At 29.0% G+C, this 20600-nt stretch overlaps 1 protein-coding gene across 1 annotated transcript; it reads left to right on the top strand.

Annotated features, from left to right (window-relative positions):
- The first annotated feature begins 14393 nt into the window (after positions 1 to 14393).
- On the top strand, positions 14394 to 16410 carry LOC105958898 (transcription factor MYB20). Its single transcript, XM_012982904.2, has 3 exons — positions 14394 to 14664; positions 14816 to 14945; positions 15665 to 16410. Exons 1-3 carry the CDS (start codon positions 14532 to 14534, stop codon positions 16284 to 16286), a joined length of 885 nt encoding a protein of 294 aa, XP_012838358.1. The 5' UTR covers positions 14394 to 14531; the 3' UTR covers positions 16287 to 16410.
- The last annotated feature ends 4190 nt before the right edge of the window (positions 16411 to 20600 follow it).

Here is a 20600-nt window from a genome sequence, read left to right as displayed (position 1 = left end):
ATATCATACATGTTTTAAGGGGAAGTGGAAGTTAAGTGGGTCCCATCACCCACTCCATTTGCCCCAATAAAAATTCCACGCATGGAAGACCGACCGGCCCTTTTATGCCGCGCCACCGCCCCAGTCCTCCAAGCATGCTTTTTTCTTTTCTTTTTTTTTTTTTTTTTTTTTTTTTCTCTTTTTTTTTTAATTATTTTTTTCTTAAAAAGTAAAAGAAAAAGCTTATAAATGTGGCTGAAATATAATGGATATAATCTTCATTTTTAATAAATAATAAAAAACCAAATTTGCCAGCCTTTTTGTGTGTGTGTGTGTGGATATAATATATTTGCCAACCCCCACAATCATTATCAAAATGGAATTTATTTTTTGTTCTTTAAGTTCATCTCACCCTTCCACTACATTTTTAGCCTTTACCATTTGTCTACATTTTTTTTTCTGTTTTGAGGCAATCATTTGTTATGGGGTTACCCTACTTTATTTATTTATTATATTTATGATATTCTAAATAAATAAATGTTATTGAGTTAGAGTCTCAATCAGGTCATCTGAGTCGAGCTTTAGAAAGTATTTAATTTACTATGGTTGTTTTAGTCGCCAAACACTTATCTCGAGTGTGTACAAATCAAGACACTGAATTTATCGATATATAGTTGATATACCTAATTGGGCCGATCCAATGGGCCCCTAATTTATCTAATAATCAGGCTCAATACACGAAAGCCCAAACACCTATAATTGGGCCCACTACACGAAAGCCCAAGCACCTTCAAAATAAGGCTTGGCCCAACAAAGTAAGCCCAACCCAATCAACGACATATAAATAGATGTTTTACTCATTTATTAAGGTACGTTTTATTATTTACCAACAATGTAGAGTTTTATTCTCTCTACTATCTTTACGATCCGTACATCTGACTTGAGCGTTGGAGGGGTTTCCGCCGGATCAACCCCCGGCTTAGTTTACGTGTGCTCCGCAGGGACCTCAGGATCATCAAGTTGTCAAGCTACTTATCCGCTTTGCTCTTCCAGCTCGTTTTCTACACTACCCTAGGTGATCTAAGTAATTAGCATCATCAATAGTTATACTATTTTATAACAACTTAATATTTTTCAGTCGCGTACTATATGATTGGCTATGGGTTTTTCATTACTAGAAAAGAAAACGAGAAAAAAAGAATTAATATTTAACCTTGATTAATAGAGTCCATATACATATCCACGTAGCAGAACGTGATCTAGTTGGTGGAGAAAGAGAGTACAATTCAAATAATTATTTTAATGATTTGAATTTTGAGAATAATTAAAAAAATCATAATATAATAATATAAAATTAAAAAATTATGCACTTGATCTAGTAACTGTCTACGACAAGTGTTATTAAAGTAAATAAGATTTGAAATAGATAAAGTAAGATATTTGATTGATCAATGACACTATATCAATTATCACCATGTTGGCAACTAAATTTACAAGTGATGATTAAAATACAAGATGTAGTATGTTTTGATAGAAGAAATAATTAAAATGCATTTATTATGCAAAACCAATTGGAATACAAGATTGTGGAAGAGCTTTTAGCTATTATTTTGTTAGTTACTCTATTTTTACGTATTAGTACTTATTATTTTACAATTCCAATGAAACACTAATTGCACTATTTTCCATTTTATCATCTTATCACTCTTTATTAATTATAATGATATTTTAGTGATTTTTTATGTCTTTACTATAATATATGCAGATTGATTGATTTTCTTAATATGTGTGCAACAACAAAAAACAATACAAAATGAGCTGGAGGGAGCAGTATTTTGTAGGGTATGATTGTCTTTTATCTCAATATTTAAATAAATTAGTTTAATGTTATCCAAATTGGGCTTTTCCCAAGATTTGTAAATCAAAGTAGCACTAGGAGGTATTTACGGTGGGTTGTGGCCCAAAGATTCAAATGTTGCCTTTTGGAAAATTTGATAATTTTTTTTTATAATGAAATAACTTGCAATCAACCATATCGATGAACATTATACATTTGTTGTCGTGCAGTAGCTCGCAAACCACACAATCAGTTACTGTTTAAACCTAACTGACATGTATTTTCTCCAACTGTTGCATCATTGACGAACATAGTTTTGAAGCTTCTAAATAAATGCTAAATGTAAAAATATATAATATATATTACACACGTTTAACATTAAATATACATAAAATGTTCGGAAGCGTTTTGATCTCATCTTGAATTTCTACGAGGAATAATTTAAGAATGAAAATAATGTTTGTTTATATTTTGGGAGGAGATAAAAAAATGACGTCATATCATGTCTAAAGATGTTGGATTTTTTTTTTTTATAAGAATTTAAATTAAAGTAATATGTTTATTCTTTAGTGAAGACAATTTAATACTATAGCAATTGTAGCAATCGAATTAAATTTTAACTATGGAGAAACTTATGGATTTTTTTCCCTCAAGATCCTAACAAGATGATATATACTCCCTCTGTCCCATAATAACTGTCTCTTTTTAAAAATATTTTTGTTCTATATTATTTGTCACTTTAGATTTTCAATACTGCATTAAATGCATTTATCCTGTTTTAACTTTATTAATGAAACTCTATTCATTAATTTTCTCTTATAAATCATTAAATATTGAAGGTTGTTTTAGTAATTTTTATATGATTCTTCTAAAATCAAGATATATTTATTGAGTTTCTTAATCTTTGTGAAAAGTGAAAAGTGACAATTATTTAAGAACGGAGGGAGTAATATACAGTTAAACCTCTATAAATTAATACAGTTGGAACCATCAAAATTCCATTAATTTAGCGAAATATTAACATATCGATAAATTAATAATTATTAATTTATACATTAATTAATAATTTATGAAATTATTTTTATTATTATTTTCAATAAATACATTTTTTTAATAATTTACATAAATATTATTCATTGTATCATTAGTTCAATGCACTATAGAGCCCGTTTCACAAACGGAAGCTCTTAAAGCAGCAATGGTATTGAACAATTTCATGTTGAGTTATGCGAAAGTTATACCATAAGTTCTAACAATGTTAAGAAAAGTGAGGTACGAGATTGATGGTAATGTGAACTTCAACAAGAAACAAAACGGCAATGAAATCCTATTTTATTAAACCTTCATAGATCTATAAATTATGTATTGTACCCTGTAGTTTAAGAATTATTTTTATGAATTATTAATTTATATATTATATGGAGCTTCTTAAAATTTTCGAATGTGTATTATCTTATAAATTAAGCAAATTATTAATTTAGCACGTTGTCCCCGAGTCGGGATCGAGAAAATTTATTACTTTAGCGAGGTTATTAATTTATCGATGTTCTAATATATATATATATATAGATATATATATATATATATATATATATATATATATATATATATATATATATATATATATATATATATATATATATATATATATATATATATATATATATATATATATATATATATATATATATATATGTGTTTGTGTGAGGATGAGTCACATCATTCTGTGGTCAATTTGGAATTAAGGAGTCTCTCCACTGCATGAAATTTGAGTTGGATTTTCACACAGAGAAAACAAATGATATGTTGATTGATCAATAAAAAATTTGGGTCCCCATCTCTACCCTTTGACTTTTTATGTCTTCACTCGGTTGACTTTTATTATTATGTTTTTTTCATAGAATAGAGAACGCGTGTTGGTTTGTCTGTAACGCAGTCATTTGCCTTCGTATTCTTTTTAATTTCGTTTAATTATTCTAAGTTTTACTCGATTAAATTCTAGGGTAAATTCCATTTTACCCCTTGTACTTTGGCTGGATATCACTTTACCCCCTTGTACTCTCAATTGCATCGATTTGCCTCATTGTACTTTGGTTCGATATCACTTTACTCCTTGTACTCTCAATTGCATCGATTTGCCCCATTGTACTTTGGTTCGATATCACTTTACCCCTTGTACTCTCAATTGCATCGATTTGCCCCATTGTACTTTGGTTCGATATCACTTTACCCCCTTCTACTCTCAACTGCATCGATTTGCCCTCCTGTACTTGAAAAATTATCTCAATGTGGCCCTCGCCGTTAGTTTTCAGACCTTTGACATTAACACCGTTTGATCTAAGTTTGAAAATTACAAAAAAACCACCCCTCCCAGTTTAAATAATTATTAATAAAAAAAATAAAAATAAAAAATTGTGGCTGGCGTCGTGGACTATGTTTTCTCGCTATCTTGAATTTTTTATTTTTTATTTTTTTAATAATTATTTAAACTGGAGGGGTGACATTTTAGTAATTTTCATACTTAAATCAAACGGTGTTAAGGTCAAAGGTCTGAAAACTGACGGCGATGGCCACATTGAGACAATTTTTCAAGTAAGGGGGCAAATTGATGCAATTGAGAGTAGAAGGGGGTAAAGTGATATCGAACCAAAGTACAAGGGGGCAAATCGATGCAATTGAGAGTACAAGGGGTAAAATGATATCCAGCCAAAATATAAGGGGGTAAAGTGAAATTTACCCTAAATTCTAAAGATGAACGATTCTTCTTTTGATTTTGTCACATTTAAATGTTGACCGAATCACGGGTCAAATATATATTATAAATTTTTATTATTTATTTACACATACAAGAAATACACACCTATTTTTTTCATTATTGTTTCTTTTTTATTTGGAAATATACAATATATATTTGCCCTCAATGTCAATAATAAAAATAGAAAATTAGTTTTTTGGCTAATATTTTAGGTGCACGAATACGAAGCGTCAAATCAGCACTAGCAATTTCTTTTTAAATCTTATTTAGTGTAAAAAATGACCCCGGTCACAAAATAAGAATAAAAATTGAAAAAATCGAATTAAAATCAAAATCTTAAAATTTCGAGTCCCGATTCAAAATGTTATTTTGTTTTTTTATTCTTTTTTTTTTATTTATAAAAAAATGGGGAAAATATTATTTTACGCCAAAAAATTGTCTTTAATAAAATACTGATTTTTTCGACTCTCCAATTTTCATACGTAAATATAGTAGAAAATAGCAATTTGCCTAATTTCTTGTTATTGCTATTAAGAGCAAATGTGTATTTCCAATGAGAAAGTAGGACTAATAAATATTGTTTTGTCCAAATTATTTGTCATTTTAATATTACAAGAAAACATTAATTGCCTTTTTTCTCAATTTTACGTACCCCTTATCACTAGTAATTAGTTAGTTGGAGATTAATTAATAACAAGGATACTTTAGTATTTATTGTATATTTTTGCTATAATCTATGTTGTATATTTAAATTCAGAACATGTGTACATAATTAAATTGTTATACTTTAATTAAGTGATAATCCACCTTGAAAATAGCAACACCTCCAAAATAGCAATAGTAGATGTGGAGTAATGCGTGAGTGGAGAAAATGAGTGTGTATAATTTTAGCATTAACTTTTATTTTATTTTCTTTATTTTATGTTTTGTGATTTATTTATTTTTCTTCAAATTTAATTTAACTATTGAAATTGCCATCTTGTTATCAATTTGTTTTTCCCTTTCAATTAGTTGATGAGATAGAATCATAGCCATCCTTTCTTAATATGCCCACAACTACAAAATACGTACGACATATAATATGTGACGGAGAATGTAAAGTGTAGCGGAGGTAGATGCCAAAATAGATGCCAAAATGTAAAATATTTGGGATATATATTTTTTACTAAAACCAAGCATATATGAAGAGATAACATTGAGTTATTTTTTTTTATTTAAAAATTAAAAATATTGAGTTATTTTAAGAAATCTATAATAACAACTTTTATAGAGTTTGTTTTTTTTTTTTTTTTTAAGTTATCAAACTTGTGTTCAAATTCAATTATAATACGATATGCTTATGACATGCTTACAGCAGCAATATTTCATAAAATGTGTGCTTTTCCATATCTCTGGTGTTTCCAATAATTAGTACCATGCATGTTAGTGGGTATAAAGTTTCCCCAGTTGATCTTTTTATCTACATCCTAAATTCAGTAAATAATATAGGATAATGTAAATTATTTAATACTTTACCCTCCTCTGTAATTGAATATTTATTGAAATAAAAAAAAATATTAATATTTATTAATTCAGCTCCAAAAATTTTAATAATAATTTATCATAAAAATATATTTTTAATAGTAAAAGTATAATTAACAAAACACTAATTATCTTATTAGGCATTTGGTAAGGTTATCAACTTATTAAGCTACTCTCTCCATTCTTAATTAATTACTCCCTTCGTTTCAAATAAGTATCGTTTAAGGTTAATGCACAACAATTAAGAAAGTAAATAAATACTCTTGATTTTAGGGAAAATAATTCATATGTGACAAAATTAACCCTCTTGTGGCTTTAAATCTCTCATTAATTGTAGGGAGATTGAACAAAAAATATTGTCCTATCTTGAAATTTTAAAGTGACACTTGTGAAAAATAAAATTTTGACCAAAACAACACTTAAAAAGAAACGGAGGGAGTATTTTTTTCAGTTTTGCACAAGTACAAAGAATCTCAATAAATGCATTTTCATTTAGAGGAAAACACATTATAAAGACTAAAATAACCTTTATCATTTAATGATGTTATAAGAGAGAGATAATACTTACATTTTAAACTAATAAAATTGAAACATGAAAAAATAGATTTAATACCGTATAGAAAATCTAAAATGACAAACAATATGAAACAAAAAATTTTTTTTTTTAAAAATTGATATGAAACAAAAGGAATATTATATTAGTCATTGCCCCAAGTCTCGATTGGTTGAAATATTTTATGATTATCAGTTTATTGCATGCATTATACCTGAAAGCCATCGTCAGGTAAAAAAAAGTTTTGTAGATGCTACACTAGGTAAAATACATCAGATAGTTTTGAACCACAAATGATCTCATAGACGAGCGAAAAACATTGATTTATGCTTCGTTTACGAGTTAGATAGTTAAGATTATGTCTAAATTCTAACAATTTTGGTCAATAAATGAGGTATTTCTATAAAAAGAAAACCACATCGGTGTTTGACTACTATGTTAAGTAATTGAACGTTGACTGTTACAAATACTAAATAATAAATATTGATAAAACAAATGATAAGAAAAAATATTTGATAAAACATATTGTCAACTTCAAACCTTTAGATTATATTGAACTTCTGCATCGATCCATTGTTTATTTATTTGATTAGATATCGAATATGATTCTCTATTTTTTCCCCATTTAGAAAAAGAAAATAGAAAAAAAAAAAACCATGTTTAGTTCGGATAATTTACAACACCCGTTTATATTAAAGGAAATATGCACCGGACTCTGTGTTCGTTTTATTGCGTAAATTGTTCATTTGGTTATTTTTTTCTTGAATGAAGCACAATTTTTTCTTAATAATTAGTGATATTAGTTATAGATTTGATGCGAGTGTAATTCTTTTAAACATATGATAATTTGATGCATGTTTCTATAATACAAATGAGACTTACGCAGATTTACAAGGAATGTCGTAACGGTTGGAATAAGAGAGTTAGTGTCAATTGATTTAAGTTTGAATGCCCTTGCTAACTGTCGTCGTTAAGTTGAACTTATCGCACATGGTTAACCTAGTATGGTTTATGTTTCTCGTGTGGTTTGCAAGCTACTCCATCTGTTCCATAATATCTGTCTCTTTTGAGTATTTCTTTTGTTTCATATTATCTGTCACTTTACAATTCCAATGCTGCATTAATTGCTTATTTTTCAATTTTACCCTTATTAACTCTATAGCACACTTCCTGCATTAATTAATAAACAAGGGTATTTTGGTCCATCAATACCTATTTTCTTAAAATCAAGACATTTATTGAGATTCTTAAGATTTGTGCCAAGGTGAAAAATGACACCTATTTAGGAACGGAGGGAGTATTATACAAGAGTGCAGATTTACGCAGTGCATCTATACAATTGGCTGCAGGTCCTTCGTTACAAAAATAAAATAAGAAAAGAGGCTTATGCAATGTTAACTTATTTATTTAAAACTCAATATAATCATTTTTTTTCTTACATAAAGCCCAACACATTTATTGTCATTTACAATATGAAAAACAAAATATTACTTAATAGATTGCGTAAAAGTTGGAACACCTTTTGGAAATTCCGTGTATTCCAATTCAAAAGTTTCAATTTTAGAACAATTTTTTTTTTCTCATTTCAATTTAATAAAAAAAATGATTTGGATGTTTTCTACTTTCTCTGTTCCATAATATCTGTCTCTTTTGAGAATTTATTTTGTTCCATATTATCTGTCACTTTACAATTCAAATGCTGCATTAATTGCATATTTTTCAATTTTACCCTTATGAACTCTACAAACTCTTCCAGCATTAATTAATAAACAAATGTATTTTGGTCCATCAATATTATTTTCCTCAAGACATATTTATTGAGATTCTTAAGATTTGTGTAACAACACATATTTAGGAACGGAGGGAGTAATTTTTTTTTTTTTTTTTGCATTGGAATTGAAGTCCATATAATTTTAAAAAAAAATGTAATTCCCAACTCAATCTTCATTTATGAATATTATTCAAAATATTAGTATTGTCCAAATAAAATTATTTATAAGATTGAAATTATTATATATTTGTAAAATTTATTCTAGACATATTCTATGTACTGAAAGCACGTTTCAAATTTCACCCCTATCATTAACTTATATTTTTTCCATTCTGTAATCGGATAAATGTGCTCGCCTTAATTAAGAAAAAAAAAGAGTCTTAAATAAATATATTTTATCGAGCGTAAATTCCGCTAGTATTGTAGAAAACACGAACTAAATTCCGATATCACAAAAAATCAATTGTTACTCAAAATTCCGTTTTTTTTTTGGTGTGTGTGTGTGTGTGAATTTTGTTGAGGATGTATTAATAAGAAGGGAGGAATTGTATGTTGTTTAGATGTGTGAAAGGAATTGAATTGGGTTGGAAATATAGAAGATGAAGAAGGTCCATTAAAGATGTCATGTTCATACCAAAGAGGTAAAAACGCGTTTTAAGCTTAGTTGATAGTGATGACATGTTTCTTCAAACGCGTTTTTCCCTCAAATTCAAATAATTAATTAATTTGTCTTTTACAAAAGGATAATAAAAAGTCCCATGAACAAGAAGAACAACATACATTTGGTGAAATACTATAACAAAATAAAACAAAAAGAATAATCCCGTGATTGCATAAATTTGATATAGAATTTTCGAGTCAAAGTTTATGATTATTATAATATAATATTATATTATCATATTTTAAAAGTTGATAAAATATTCTAAGATATTTCGTAATATTTTTTTTTAAATTTGAAAACGAGCTTATAAACTCACGAAAAATACTATATCTGAATTATTTTTGAATGGGTTACACTGTAACACTTCTCTAACAAATGTCACAAGGTATTAGGGGCGTTCATTCGATAATACCGTCATGAACTGTATCGGAATTTAGGTAAACTGAAATTTCGGTACTTCAAAAATTTGTATTGTTTATGGAATCGAACTATTCAGTTCGGTACGGTTTTTATAGAATTAATTCTGTTTTTAGGTTCGGTACCGGAAAAATCGAAAATATATTTTAAGAAATGTAAAAAAAAAAATATACTTAAAACTAATTAATTCTTGAATTTGACATTCGAATTTCAATAATCGGCCCTAAAGAAAATGATTATCAATAGAGGCTAATTTGTAAATAATGGAAACATTTATCAATCTAAAATTATTTTAAAATTGGGTAAATTACAACCACTCTCTGAGTTATGGTCAATTTATGAAAAAACCCATCTTATTTGGATAATTACATCTACCCCCTTCAACTATGATTTTTTCTTACACCTCCACCCTTATGGTGTCAAATTCAACATAATTATCTAGATTTCGTGGAATGTGCTTTAGTTTGTACTCGTTTTGTGTAAAAATACAGTTTCTGATGCACCACAATCTGATATATACAAGCCAAAAAACTCATATTGTGATCATCTTGCTTCAAAATGTGGAGTTCGAATGGGATAAAATGGGTACAAAAGTGATAATATTCCATATAATCTCGAAGATTCCACTAAATTTGAAACCACAAGGATGGACGTACGTGTAAGAAGATTTATAGTTGAGGAGGATGGTTGTAATTACCCAAACATGAGGGTTTTTTTCGTAATTTGACCATACCTCAGGGGTGGTTGTAATTTACCCTTTTAAAATTTGTTATAACCTTAAAGAATTTAAAATAAAAGAAAAATAAATAAATATTTAAATATTTCGATATTCTGTACGTTACGGTAAACCAGATATGAATACCATATACCGTACTGAATATCGAAATTCCAAAAAATCTTTAACGAATATCGAACCAAATTTTTGGTTCAATATTTAGCACGTACCGAATTTTCTGTTTGATTCGGTTCAGTCCGATCGATTATCGACCGAGTGAACACCTCGATAAAATATTAAAATCTTCCAAATCGTACGTGAAGTTAACATCACACCTAATATCGTTAAATGAAAGTTACCATATTTTGTTTTTTTAGGGAAAATGAAAGCTATTAACATATCTAAATTTGTCTTTATCTATTACATGAATCAGATAATGTACACATAATTTACAATAATAAAAAGAAAATACTTTTATAATAAAAAGAAAATACTTTTAGAGAACGAGTTACTCAGCAACTAACAAGTAATAAAAAAATGCATTAGTTAATATAAATGTGTATTATCAGAAATTATAATTTTTTAAAACATTTTTTAATAGAAGGAAAATGTAGGTAAATCAACAATTTTAATTTAACTCGATCTATATAATTTTTAAACATTTTGATACTTGATGGAGATATATGCGGAAAACATAGTTTAGGACGATTATAAACGTAAAACCGATTTAATCCTTTTTGAAATATTTTAAATTCTAAAATCGCGATTGATTTATCTATGTTATTTTTTTTCTTCGTGAAATATGAAATTTTATTAAAAACCTGTAAATATACGAACACCATTTATTTATTATTTTTTTTTTTTTTCGAAACTAATATAATAGGAATCAACAAATCTCTTAATTGAATTTTTCTGTTACACCCCACGTGAAAACAAACAACTATCAGTTGACCGTCCCGTAATGGATGACCTAACGGTTGGAGCAAGTGATCTTGTGTCAATTGACCCAAGTTCGCATGTCACTTGTCAGCGGTCGTTAGGTCGAATTTATCACGCATGATTAGCCTAGTGTAGTTTACGTCTCAGGTATACTTTGCAACTTATTATACGAGGGTGTAAATTTACTCAATAAACTTATATGCTTGCCCGCTGGTTCCCTCGTTAAAAAAAAATGTCAGTTGACCAGGTCAAAATCGAAGACAAATCCCCATTTTGACCGAAGCCATGTTTATGTATAAAAGTAAATGCTATGCAATTTAAACTTAATTAAATAATTCTAATTGTTTGGATTATTGATGTTATTTTAAGAGAAGCTCTAACTAATACACTGCATCAAAATAGTTAGTTATCTTAGATATTTAATACACCTATATGTAATCAATTAATTTTCATGAATTGGAGATAATAATACTCCCTCCATTTTCTATTAATAGGAATTTTAATTTATTTACATATATAAAGTTAAATGACACTTAAAAATTAAATTGATGGATAGTTAAAACTTAAAATAAAACAATGTTTATCATTCACAAGTAATAAATTAAGTGAATTTTATGTTAAAATAAAAAATTGTGTTGAATGCAATAGTCAAATTGGGATATTTGTCACATATATACACATTTGATTTAATATTTAAGATTAGTCAAATTAGATAGATAAGGAATTAGCATGGTTGACATTTCAAAGTAAGAAAATAAATTAATACCCATAATTTCAATGCTCATCCCTACACAGTTAATATACAGCAGATGACAGTTAGCACTAATGACGATTCTTATTTTTTCATCTTGACTTTTTTACAAGTCCATTTTAAAATTTGGATTAATATATATACTAAGGTATTCCTGGGTTAAGTTTTATTGACTAAATAAAATAATAAACATTCGATTGACGAAATACTAAAGCCTACAATTAAATACTAGACAAATGAAATACTATTTTATTCGTAAAACTATATCGTAATTTCCTCGAGTATGTACGAATAACCGATATAGGCGAGTAACCTAACGATGCCCAGCACTTATTTACCGTTTCATATACACAAGAGAACTAATCGAGTTTAATTTGTTTAACCAAATGTGACATATTAATGGACTTCAATGGATGATTGTGAGTGCAATGGATTTTTTTACGGATAACTTAGCGTATAACTGAAGTTACAAAGTCGACTGAAACGCCATGACACCCGTTGAAAAAGTTTATGGGTCGTTTTCGTATACCTTTAAAAGTTTTGGGATAATTTCGTAGAAAGTATTTATTAGGGTTCCCAAGAAATCGTAGCAGATTTGAATTTATAAATGAATGTAGCATTTGAAATCCAATAAAATGATAGACTAAGAAAGTAAGAACTATAGCTTTAATTTTAAATTTATTTTATAAATTAACTCATGCCATTTTCCCCCTTTAAACTTTTAAATAAAAAATATTCATATATATATATATATATATATATATATATATATATATATATATATATATATATATATATATATATATATATATATATAATTTTGCCATTCACTCAAAGAAAAACAGAAGCAAAGTTGGCCAATCATGAGTGCGTTACATATTACTTCACTGCACCTGTATTTTTCTTATCTTTTAATCTTTAGATATTAAATTAATTTTTCACAATTTTGCTTTGCCCATACGAATGTGGGTCCAATTTCAGAGCGTATAAAACTAATGTTTTAACCTACACTTATAATGATATGGATTTTACTGTCACATAGAAAGTTTATAAGTTATTATACGAAATAAATACACATAATTATATATATAATTGTAAATATTCTTTTCAGAAAAGGAAAAAGAAAATAAGAATTAGAAGTGTACAGTGTACAATTTTCGTTTTCTTTTTTTCGATCATGAACGGACTCACAACTAATTATATATGTGCCACTGGGTAATAAACTTATATTTTTGTATAGTAGCTTGCAAACTATACGAGAAATGTAAACCACATTAGGTTAACCATGTGACAAGCTCGACCTAGCGACCGTTGACAAAGGGATTCGGACTTTGATCAACTGACACAATGTTAGATTTACACTTTAATTAATAAGCATTATTGTTCTGCCATTTTCCATTTGAATTTAGTACCGTAAATTCAATGTAGGGGTTCGTCTTTAAATTTTCAAAATTTGATGATAATTTCCTTTGTAAATGGCATAATAAAACTTAAGTTCATCAACATTTTATTCAACTCTCTAAGTTAATTTGTTAGTGCACGAAATCTCCTTATGTCCAGTTTGTTACTTAAAATGTATTTCACACTATAAAATGTGGGATTGTGCTTGGTTTTAAAAAGAAATGATTTCTTTTTAATCAATAAATTAATTAATTAGTCTTGCATAAACTATTTGTATTAAAAACTTAGATGACACTCCTTATTTACAAAGAAACAAATGCTCCACAAAATATGGTATAATTCTTGGAACAAGAGTGCAAAATAAAATCTAACTCTGAGTTCGGAACTTAGTGTCAATACTTTCTAAATCAATTTCGTCGTACATAATTACTAATTAGTCTAGTATAATTTAAATATTTACAGCTCAGTTTGCAAGCTATTTAACGAAATGGAAAATATGTTATTTATCCGAATGACGCCTCAATATCATGAAAGAATACGGTTAATAATTAATCTAATATTTTCTTAAATGATGTGAAAAAATAAAACTTTATCTCTAAACATCTGAAAAAAATATTAAAAGAATGATTCATATTCATATTTCCCAATACAATTCAGCTAATTTTGACATCAATTAATTGCATTTCTTTCTTTCTTGTCTTTATTTTTGATGATGCACCCAGTGACATACATCGGGTGATTATTAACCGTTGATCTAAGCACTATATGCTGTGTACTTAGTGGACAATTATTTCACATCAACCGTTAATAATTACCCGATGTACTTCATCAGGTATAGCATCTCAAAGACCATATATTTTATGCTTGAAACCCAAGCACAGAGAATGGATGTTGAGGTGGCGCTTTCTGAGGTTGACATGTGTATTGTGCTCAATATCTGGCAAAATAAAATTTAAAAATTATTATAATTTTTTTTTTTAAAAACTCCCACTTTATAATTTATGAGCAAGACTCACAAGGGTGGTGGTGGGCCCGAGGTGTTGGACAGTATTGCAATGTATATAAGTAACGCAAGAGGTGGTGCTATTGAGTCTAGTCAATTAATTATATTGCCTTCTTCTTCATCTTCATCGATTCTTTTTTTTTTTTCTCAATACATAATCAGGCTGAAAAAAACATTGGATCATAATATATATATAAAAATAAAAATCAAGAAAAAAAATAAAAAAAAATGGGAAGGCAGCCTTGCTGTGACAAAGTTGGATTGAAGAAAGGACCATGGACTTGTGATGAAGATAAGAAACTCATCAATTTCATTCTCAACAATGGCCAATGCTGCTGGAGATCTCTCCCTAAACTTGCTGGTACCTACCAACAACAATCTCTCTCTCTCTCTCTCTCTCTCTCTCTCTCTCTCTCTCTCTCTCTCTCTCTCTCTCTCTCTCTCTCTCTCTCTCTCTCTCTCTCTCTCTGTTTCTCTCTCTCTCTAACATATATAAGGTGATGAAATTGCAGGGCTGCTAAGGTGTGGAAAGAGCTGTAGACTGAGATGGACAAATTATCTGAGGCCAGATGTGAAGAGGGGTCTTCTCTCTGAATATGAAGAACAAATGGTTATTGATCTTCATGCCAAACTTGGAAATAGGTATTTTTCTTTTTCTTCTTCTTTTTTTTTTTTTTTATTATTATTATTATTATTATTATTATTATTATTATTATTATTATTATTATTATTATTATTATTATTATTATTATTTATTTAATATAATATTATTATTTTTTACCTATTCTTTTTATAAAAAAAATCAACCAAAGTTTGTGGGCTGTGGCAGACATTATTCCAATTTTTTTACTCGTGCTATATATCCCATCATTATATTTTCCCACTTTTTGCAATTTTGTTTATATGCTAATTACAACCACCTCCCTGATTTAAGATTCATTTACGAAAAAATCTTTTATATTTGAGACGTTGCAACTAGCCCTCTTATAATTTGTAAATTTCTTACGTCCAAGCCCCTATAAAAGGGTGTCAATTTAAGAAATCTACAAATTTAAGGGTTTCGATGTAATAATGGAAATGGAAACACAAGGTTCTTTTTTTTAATAAATCTTACTCAGGGGCGATTGTAATTCATAATATTATTTTTATTTACCACATTACACTCTAAAAATTTGCAAATTTAAGGTGCTAAAATATGCTTTATGGTGGATTTTAATAATATAAATTTGATATAATACATGAAGAATTAATGCAATTTTTTGTATTTTTTATTTTTTGTAATTTTTTATATTTATAAATATGATACTAAAGGCATGGGAATTTAAAAAAAAAAAAGCTAAAATATTTAAAATATTTGGCAGATGGTCGAAAATTGCATCTCATCTTCCAGGAAGAACAGACAACGAGATCAAGAATCATTGGAACACACACATTAAAAAGAAGCTTAAGAAATTGGGAATCGATCCACTCACCCACAAGCCTCTTCCGCCGCCGCCGCCGCCACCCACCACCGACCAGCCGCCGTCGGATCAAGAACCAGCACTGGAAACGACGATGGCGGATCAGAACATAGTGGAAGAGCCGCTGGCGAAAAATATTCCAGCGGAGGCGGGGCCCACCACCTCGTTGTTCGAGTCAGCGAAAGATTGTACCGAAGTCAAAACCACAGCCGGTTCAACGTTTGACCCTGCGGGATTAGTCAACGGCGATTTCTGCGTGGACGAAATCCCGATTATCGAGCCGCATGAAATCCTGATTTCTTGCGGCGGCGCCGACGATTCTTTACTAACGCCTTCGTGTTCGACAACGACGACGACGTCGTCTTGTTCGTCGGACTCGCCGGCGGCGTTGTTCGATGATTACTGCTGTGAGATGATGATTGATAATATCTGGTTCGATGAATATTTCAACGGTTTGGGTTTGCTGATTAACGGCGACGGTGGTCAATTCAATACGGATAATGCAAGCTTTGAGCTCTTCTAATTAATATAATATTATAATCCCTTGTAAATTGTATTTTCTGTACACTTTTTTGGTTAATTAAAAATGGACAAAGATCCATCAAAGGAAAAATAAATAAACTTTAATTCGACCCACTCAAAATAAACTCAACCTGAATCGGTTCCACCATGAGTCACTCAAAATTTTGTTTTGAAGTATGAGATCCTAATAATTTATTTTTTCTTAATTAAGGAAGTGACTCGCAGCCAGTTACATAAATGCATATATCTCATTCATTGAGTAGTTTGCAATCAAAATAAGAGATCATAGTGTTACGGCCCGATTATTTTAGTTTGGAACCAATGAGTTAAAGTTGATACATCAAGCGAACCCAAGTTGAAGGGGACCCAATCAGACCCCATAGTAGATATGCTTATAGAAGTATAGAAAATCTTCTAGAATTCTCCTATTAATGTATAAATCTTTTGGCATTTGTTTATAATTGTTAGGAGATAGCATGAGTTAGTCTTAGTCATTAGATGAAGATGCTCACCATCATCCATTTGAGAAAGTATAGTTGAATATATATATGAGTAGTCTTATTCAAAAATTCATTCAATAAAGTATTATTAATATTCTCGACACTTGTGTTCTTATATAAATATTTACATACATTCTTGTACTCTTTGTTCAAGTCCGTGACAATAGTCTCAAAATAAAATGAAGGCTTAAGAACTTCAAAGTTAGCTTGCGGTAGCTAAGTTTAATATCGAACAAGTCCATGAGAAATTCATGGGCAAGATAGAATTGAACTGCATTGTCCATCACCGGTTCTCAATATACCAAATTCAAGTTTGAATCAACAGTAGAGCATATCCGTAAGCTTTGGGTAATACTACATTAATCATTGCAGTATTTCTATAAACCCTCATTTATATATTATATATATTTGATTCAAGGGTCCGATGGTAATTACAGATACAACCCTCATGTGGTTTTGGGTTGTAGGTCGAACTTATAAAATTAATTTATTTAAATCATTGTCGAAAGAGTTATAGATTAATTAAATACATATAAGTGGACAATTTGACTCAATATACGACACGGCAAACTATAAATTTCGTGCATGTAATCCATAATACAATATATATCAATTCGGTACAAATTATGACTAAACCGAGGAATTGTGTGATAAAAAATAATTAAAATTTCCAATATTTGAAAATATTACCAAAAAATCTGATACTTTGCAATTAGAGATATGATTCAAAGTAAATGATAAATTCAAAATATATATCATGTTAAAGATATATATTTGAAGTCTTTAAAGTACCTTTAATATAATTTTTAATGTATATTATAAAAATTTGAATTACTTATGTAATTGAACTTAATTCAGGCAATAATGTGCTCAAACTCGGCTCATAAACTTTCCAGGCATAATCAAGTGTCTCAAACTCGGCACAACTTATAATTAACTAAGCTCAACTCAAATAAATTTGGGCCGAGTCATCAAACTTCGGATAGACCCGACTCAATTAACAGTCCTATCTTATAATCTTATATACTTAAAAATTAAAATAACAATAACTTAGTCTTGAATCTTTGAAAGACAAAAACTAGTGCATGGATTTGAAATGAAAGTGACATTTAATTTTCTTTAGTTCATTCATACTTCAACATCAAAAGAATTATTAGCATGGCTTAATGTTCAACACCGAGTGAGAGTATTTCTTACGATGACTTGATAATGACTGACTTAGCCCTTCCACTAGTTTCATTTTTTTTAACTAGATTTTCAAGAATTATTCATAGCCGAAATGTATGAAATTTATTGGGAGAAAACAATACCATATCGAGGCCGATTATTGTTTAAAATGATTTTCACTTTAGATATTTTCGTCAGTCATCATGTTGAATGATCACTTCATCTAAGAATTTATTTTATCGAGGAACATATTTATTCAATATTTATATATTCAACACGCATCCTCGTGTGCAAATGTGTTAGATTTTGAATTCTTGTATGTATAATTTTTTTAGCGTGATCTTTAATTTCATAGGATGTCAAATTACGACAAAATCCCTCATGTTTGGAATTTTTTCAACATAATCTTCTAAGATTTCATGAAACGTTCTCTATCTTGTACTCGTTTTATGCAAGCATGCAGTTTTTGAAGCACCACAATCTAATATTTACAAACCAATAGACATATTTTATGATCATCTTATTTCAAAATGTGGAGCTCGAATAGGATAAAACGAATACAAATTATAGAATATTCCACATAATCTAGAAGAGTTTATTAAAGTTGACATCGTAAGGGTGAACGTGTAAAAATATTCTTAGTTGAAAGGGTGGTTGTAATTATCCTTATTTATTTATTTATTTATAAATTGATCTTACCTGGAGGTGGCCGCAATTTACCCCTAATATTATACTTAATGACCATTTCATCTTCGTTTTTGTTTTTTAGAACGACCATTCATCCAAATTAAAACTTTATACTTTTATTGATGTAAACCATTTATTATAATATCCAATAAATTATTTCGTACTAGCAACGGTTTTTATTTGATATTATATTAATTGTTTATAAATATTTCAACCACAAAAATAAAAGTAAATTCAAAGCAAAATGCTATATTACCTAACAATCATGAAGTTGGATTCTTCAACCTCATTTGTCAGTTTTGTTTTGTTTGGTTTTTTAAATCTAAATCTCCATTTGTCTACTCTAGCGAGCCTACAATTTTATTTTTTTATATTAGAAAAATATTTAGAGTTATTGGATCTAGTCTCTAAATTTGGATTGTCTTCAACATTTAATACAAACATTAAATAGAAGGGGCAATTTGCTTAACACCTTTCAAGACCAAAATCATTTTAAATCAAGACATTAAATTTTTTCCAATTTGCTAAGTATTTTTATATTTTTGCAGACAAAATTACCCTTTTTCTCTCCCTATACCATCATTCCTTCCCTCTTTTATTGTTCTCTTCCATTTCAGATTCAATCATATTTTCGACAATTTCAGTGTACCACTATTGTCTTCCCCTACCATCGTCGTTTTCACCCCTCCACCGATATCTTCCCCCATTGCCGTCGTCGTCGAATAAGAATTAACTAACACACACAGTGACAGGTACACATACATACCAACACAGCCGCACAAAACATGCATGCACACACAATCAAACACATTCACAGGCAACAGTCCTTGACAGATCTGCGTATTTTGTAAATGCACATTTGGATGTATATGGACAGTAGTTGTTGGTTCACTTTATTTAGTTACATAGTTTGGGGGAAAAGGGCCGGTTCTGACTATAAGGAAGAGAGGCGATCGCTTCGGGCCCCCATTTTTTTGAAAAAAATAGGGGCCCCCAAATAATGTTTTCTATTCTTTATATATATACTAGTCATAATATTAAATAATATTTTTAAATTTATAAATAGTTAACCAATTTGAATAACCGTAACTATATTATTTTACATAGTTTAAGTATTTGTTGGAAATTTTAACACTTATTCTAGCATTTGATGTGAATGAAATGTCTTAGATCAACTACAATTAGTTAGATCTTTTGAGTTCTTATATCAATTTTTTTAAACTTTTTTTCGAGCAATCTTTGCATTTTTAATAACTTCAAAGAGTTTTGCCAAATTGAAATATACTATATTTTCTTTTAGAATATTTCAACAAAGGTTATATATATTTATTTGTCCAATAATATTTTTATGCTATTTTCAAAAGACTTTGGGGTTCTGGCCCGAACCTCATAAACTTTTGTTTACCTTAACTTCGTCAAATTTTTAGTCATATTTTTCCCAAAATTCTTAACTGCTAATAAAAAATCTTCTCCAGTCGAGCTAGTTAGAATGAGTTAATGTGTATATTATACAATACAAATTAGGGGGCCATTTTTTACAAATTCGTGAAACTCGCCTAGGATCCTCAATTTCTCAGAAACAACCCTGTGGAGGAGAGACGATTATGAATATGTAATTATTCCATTGAAGATGACCAATGAACATAAGAAAGTTCTCTTCGTAGTCTCCACTGTATATTTTTCACGTATACATACTTCTTTCTACGTGGAGTGCATATATTTGATGTATAACCTCTTTAAGTAAGCTCACAATTTTCATACATTTAAGATTTCTATCCTATTGACATATTATTTTACTTTACCTAATCAAAATTTTCTTAATTTTTACTCTTGACTCATTTTTTAAGTGTGAGCGTTACACTGAGTTTCAAAGTCTTCCACATTGATTCAAGTAGTCTAATTTTTTCACTAGGGTATTGATGGCAAATTGACTAATAATGTTATTGTTTGGTTATTAAGTC

The sequence above is a fragment of the Erythranthe guttata genome, chromosome 11 (assembly GCF_056151865.1).
Source record: "Erythranthe guttata isolate IM_541 chromosome 11, IM_541, whole genome shotgun sequence".
Taxonomy (NCBI): Eukaryota; Viridiplantae; Streptophyta; class Magnoliopsida; order Lamiales; family Phrymaceae; genus Erythranthe; species Erythranthe guttata.
Note: the sequence above shows the minus strand (reverse complement) of the source record. Positions and strands in the feature narration are given on the sequence as shown.

Bases quoted from the DNA above. Each gene is read 5' to 3' on its own strand.
- LOC105958898 (XM_012982904.2), top strand. From the start codon at position 14,532: ATGGGAAGGCAGCCTTGCTGTGACAAAGTTGGATTGAAGAAAGGACCA. The intron at 14,665-14,815 runs GTACCTACCAAC...ATGAAATTGCAG, and splicing joins ATCTCTCCCTAAACTTGCTG to GGCTGCTAAGGTGTGGAAAG. The intron at 14,946-15,664 runs GTATTTTTCTTT...AATATTTGGCAG, and splicing joins CATGCCAAACTTGGAAATAG to ATGGTCGAAAATTGCATCTC.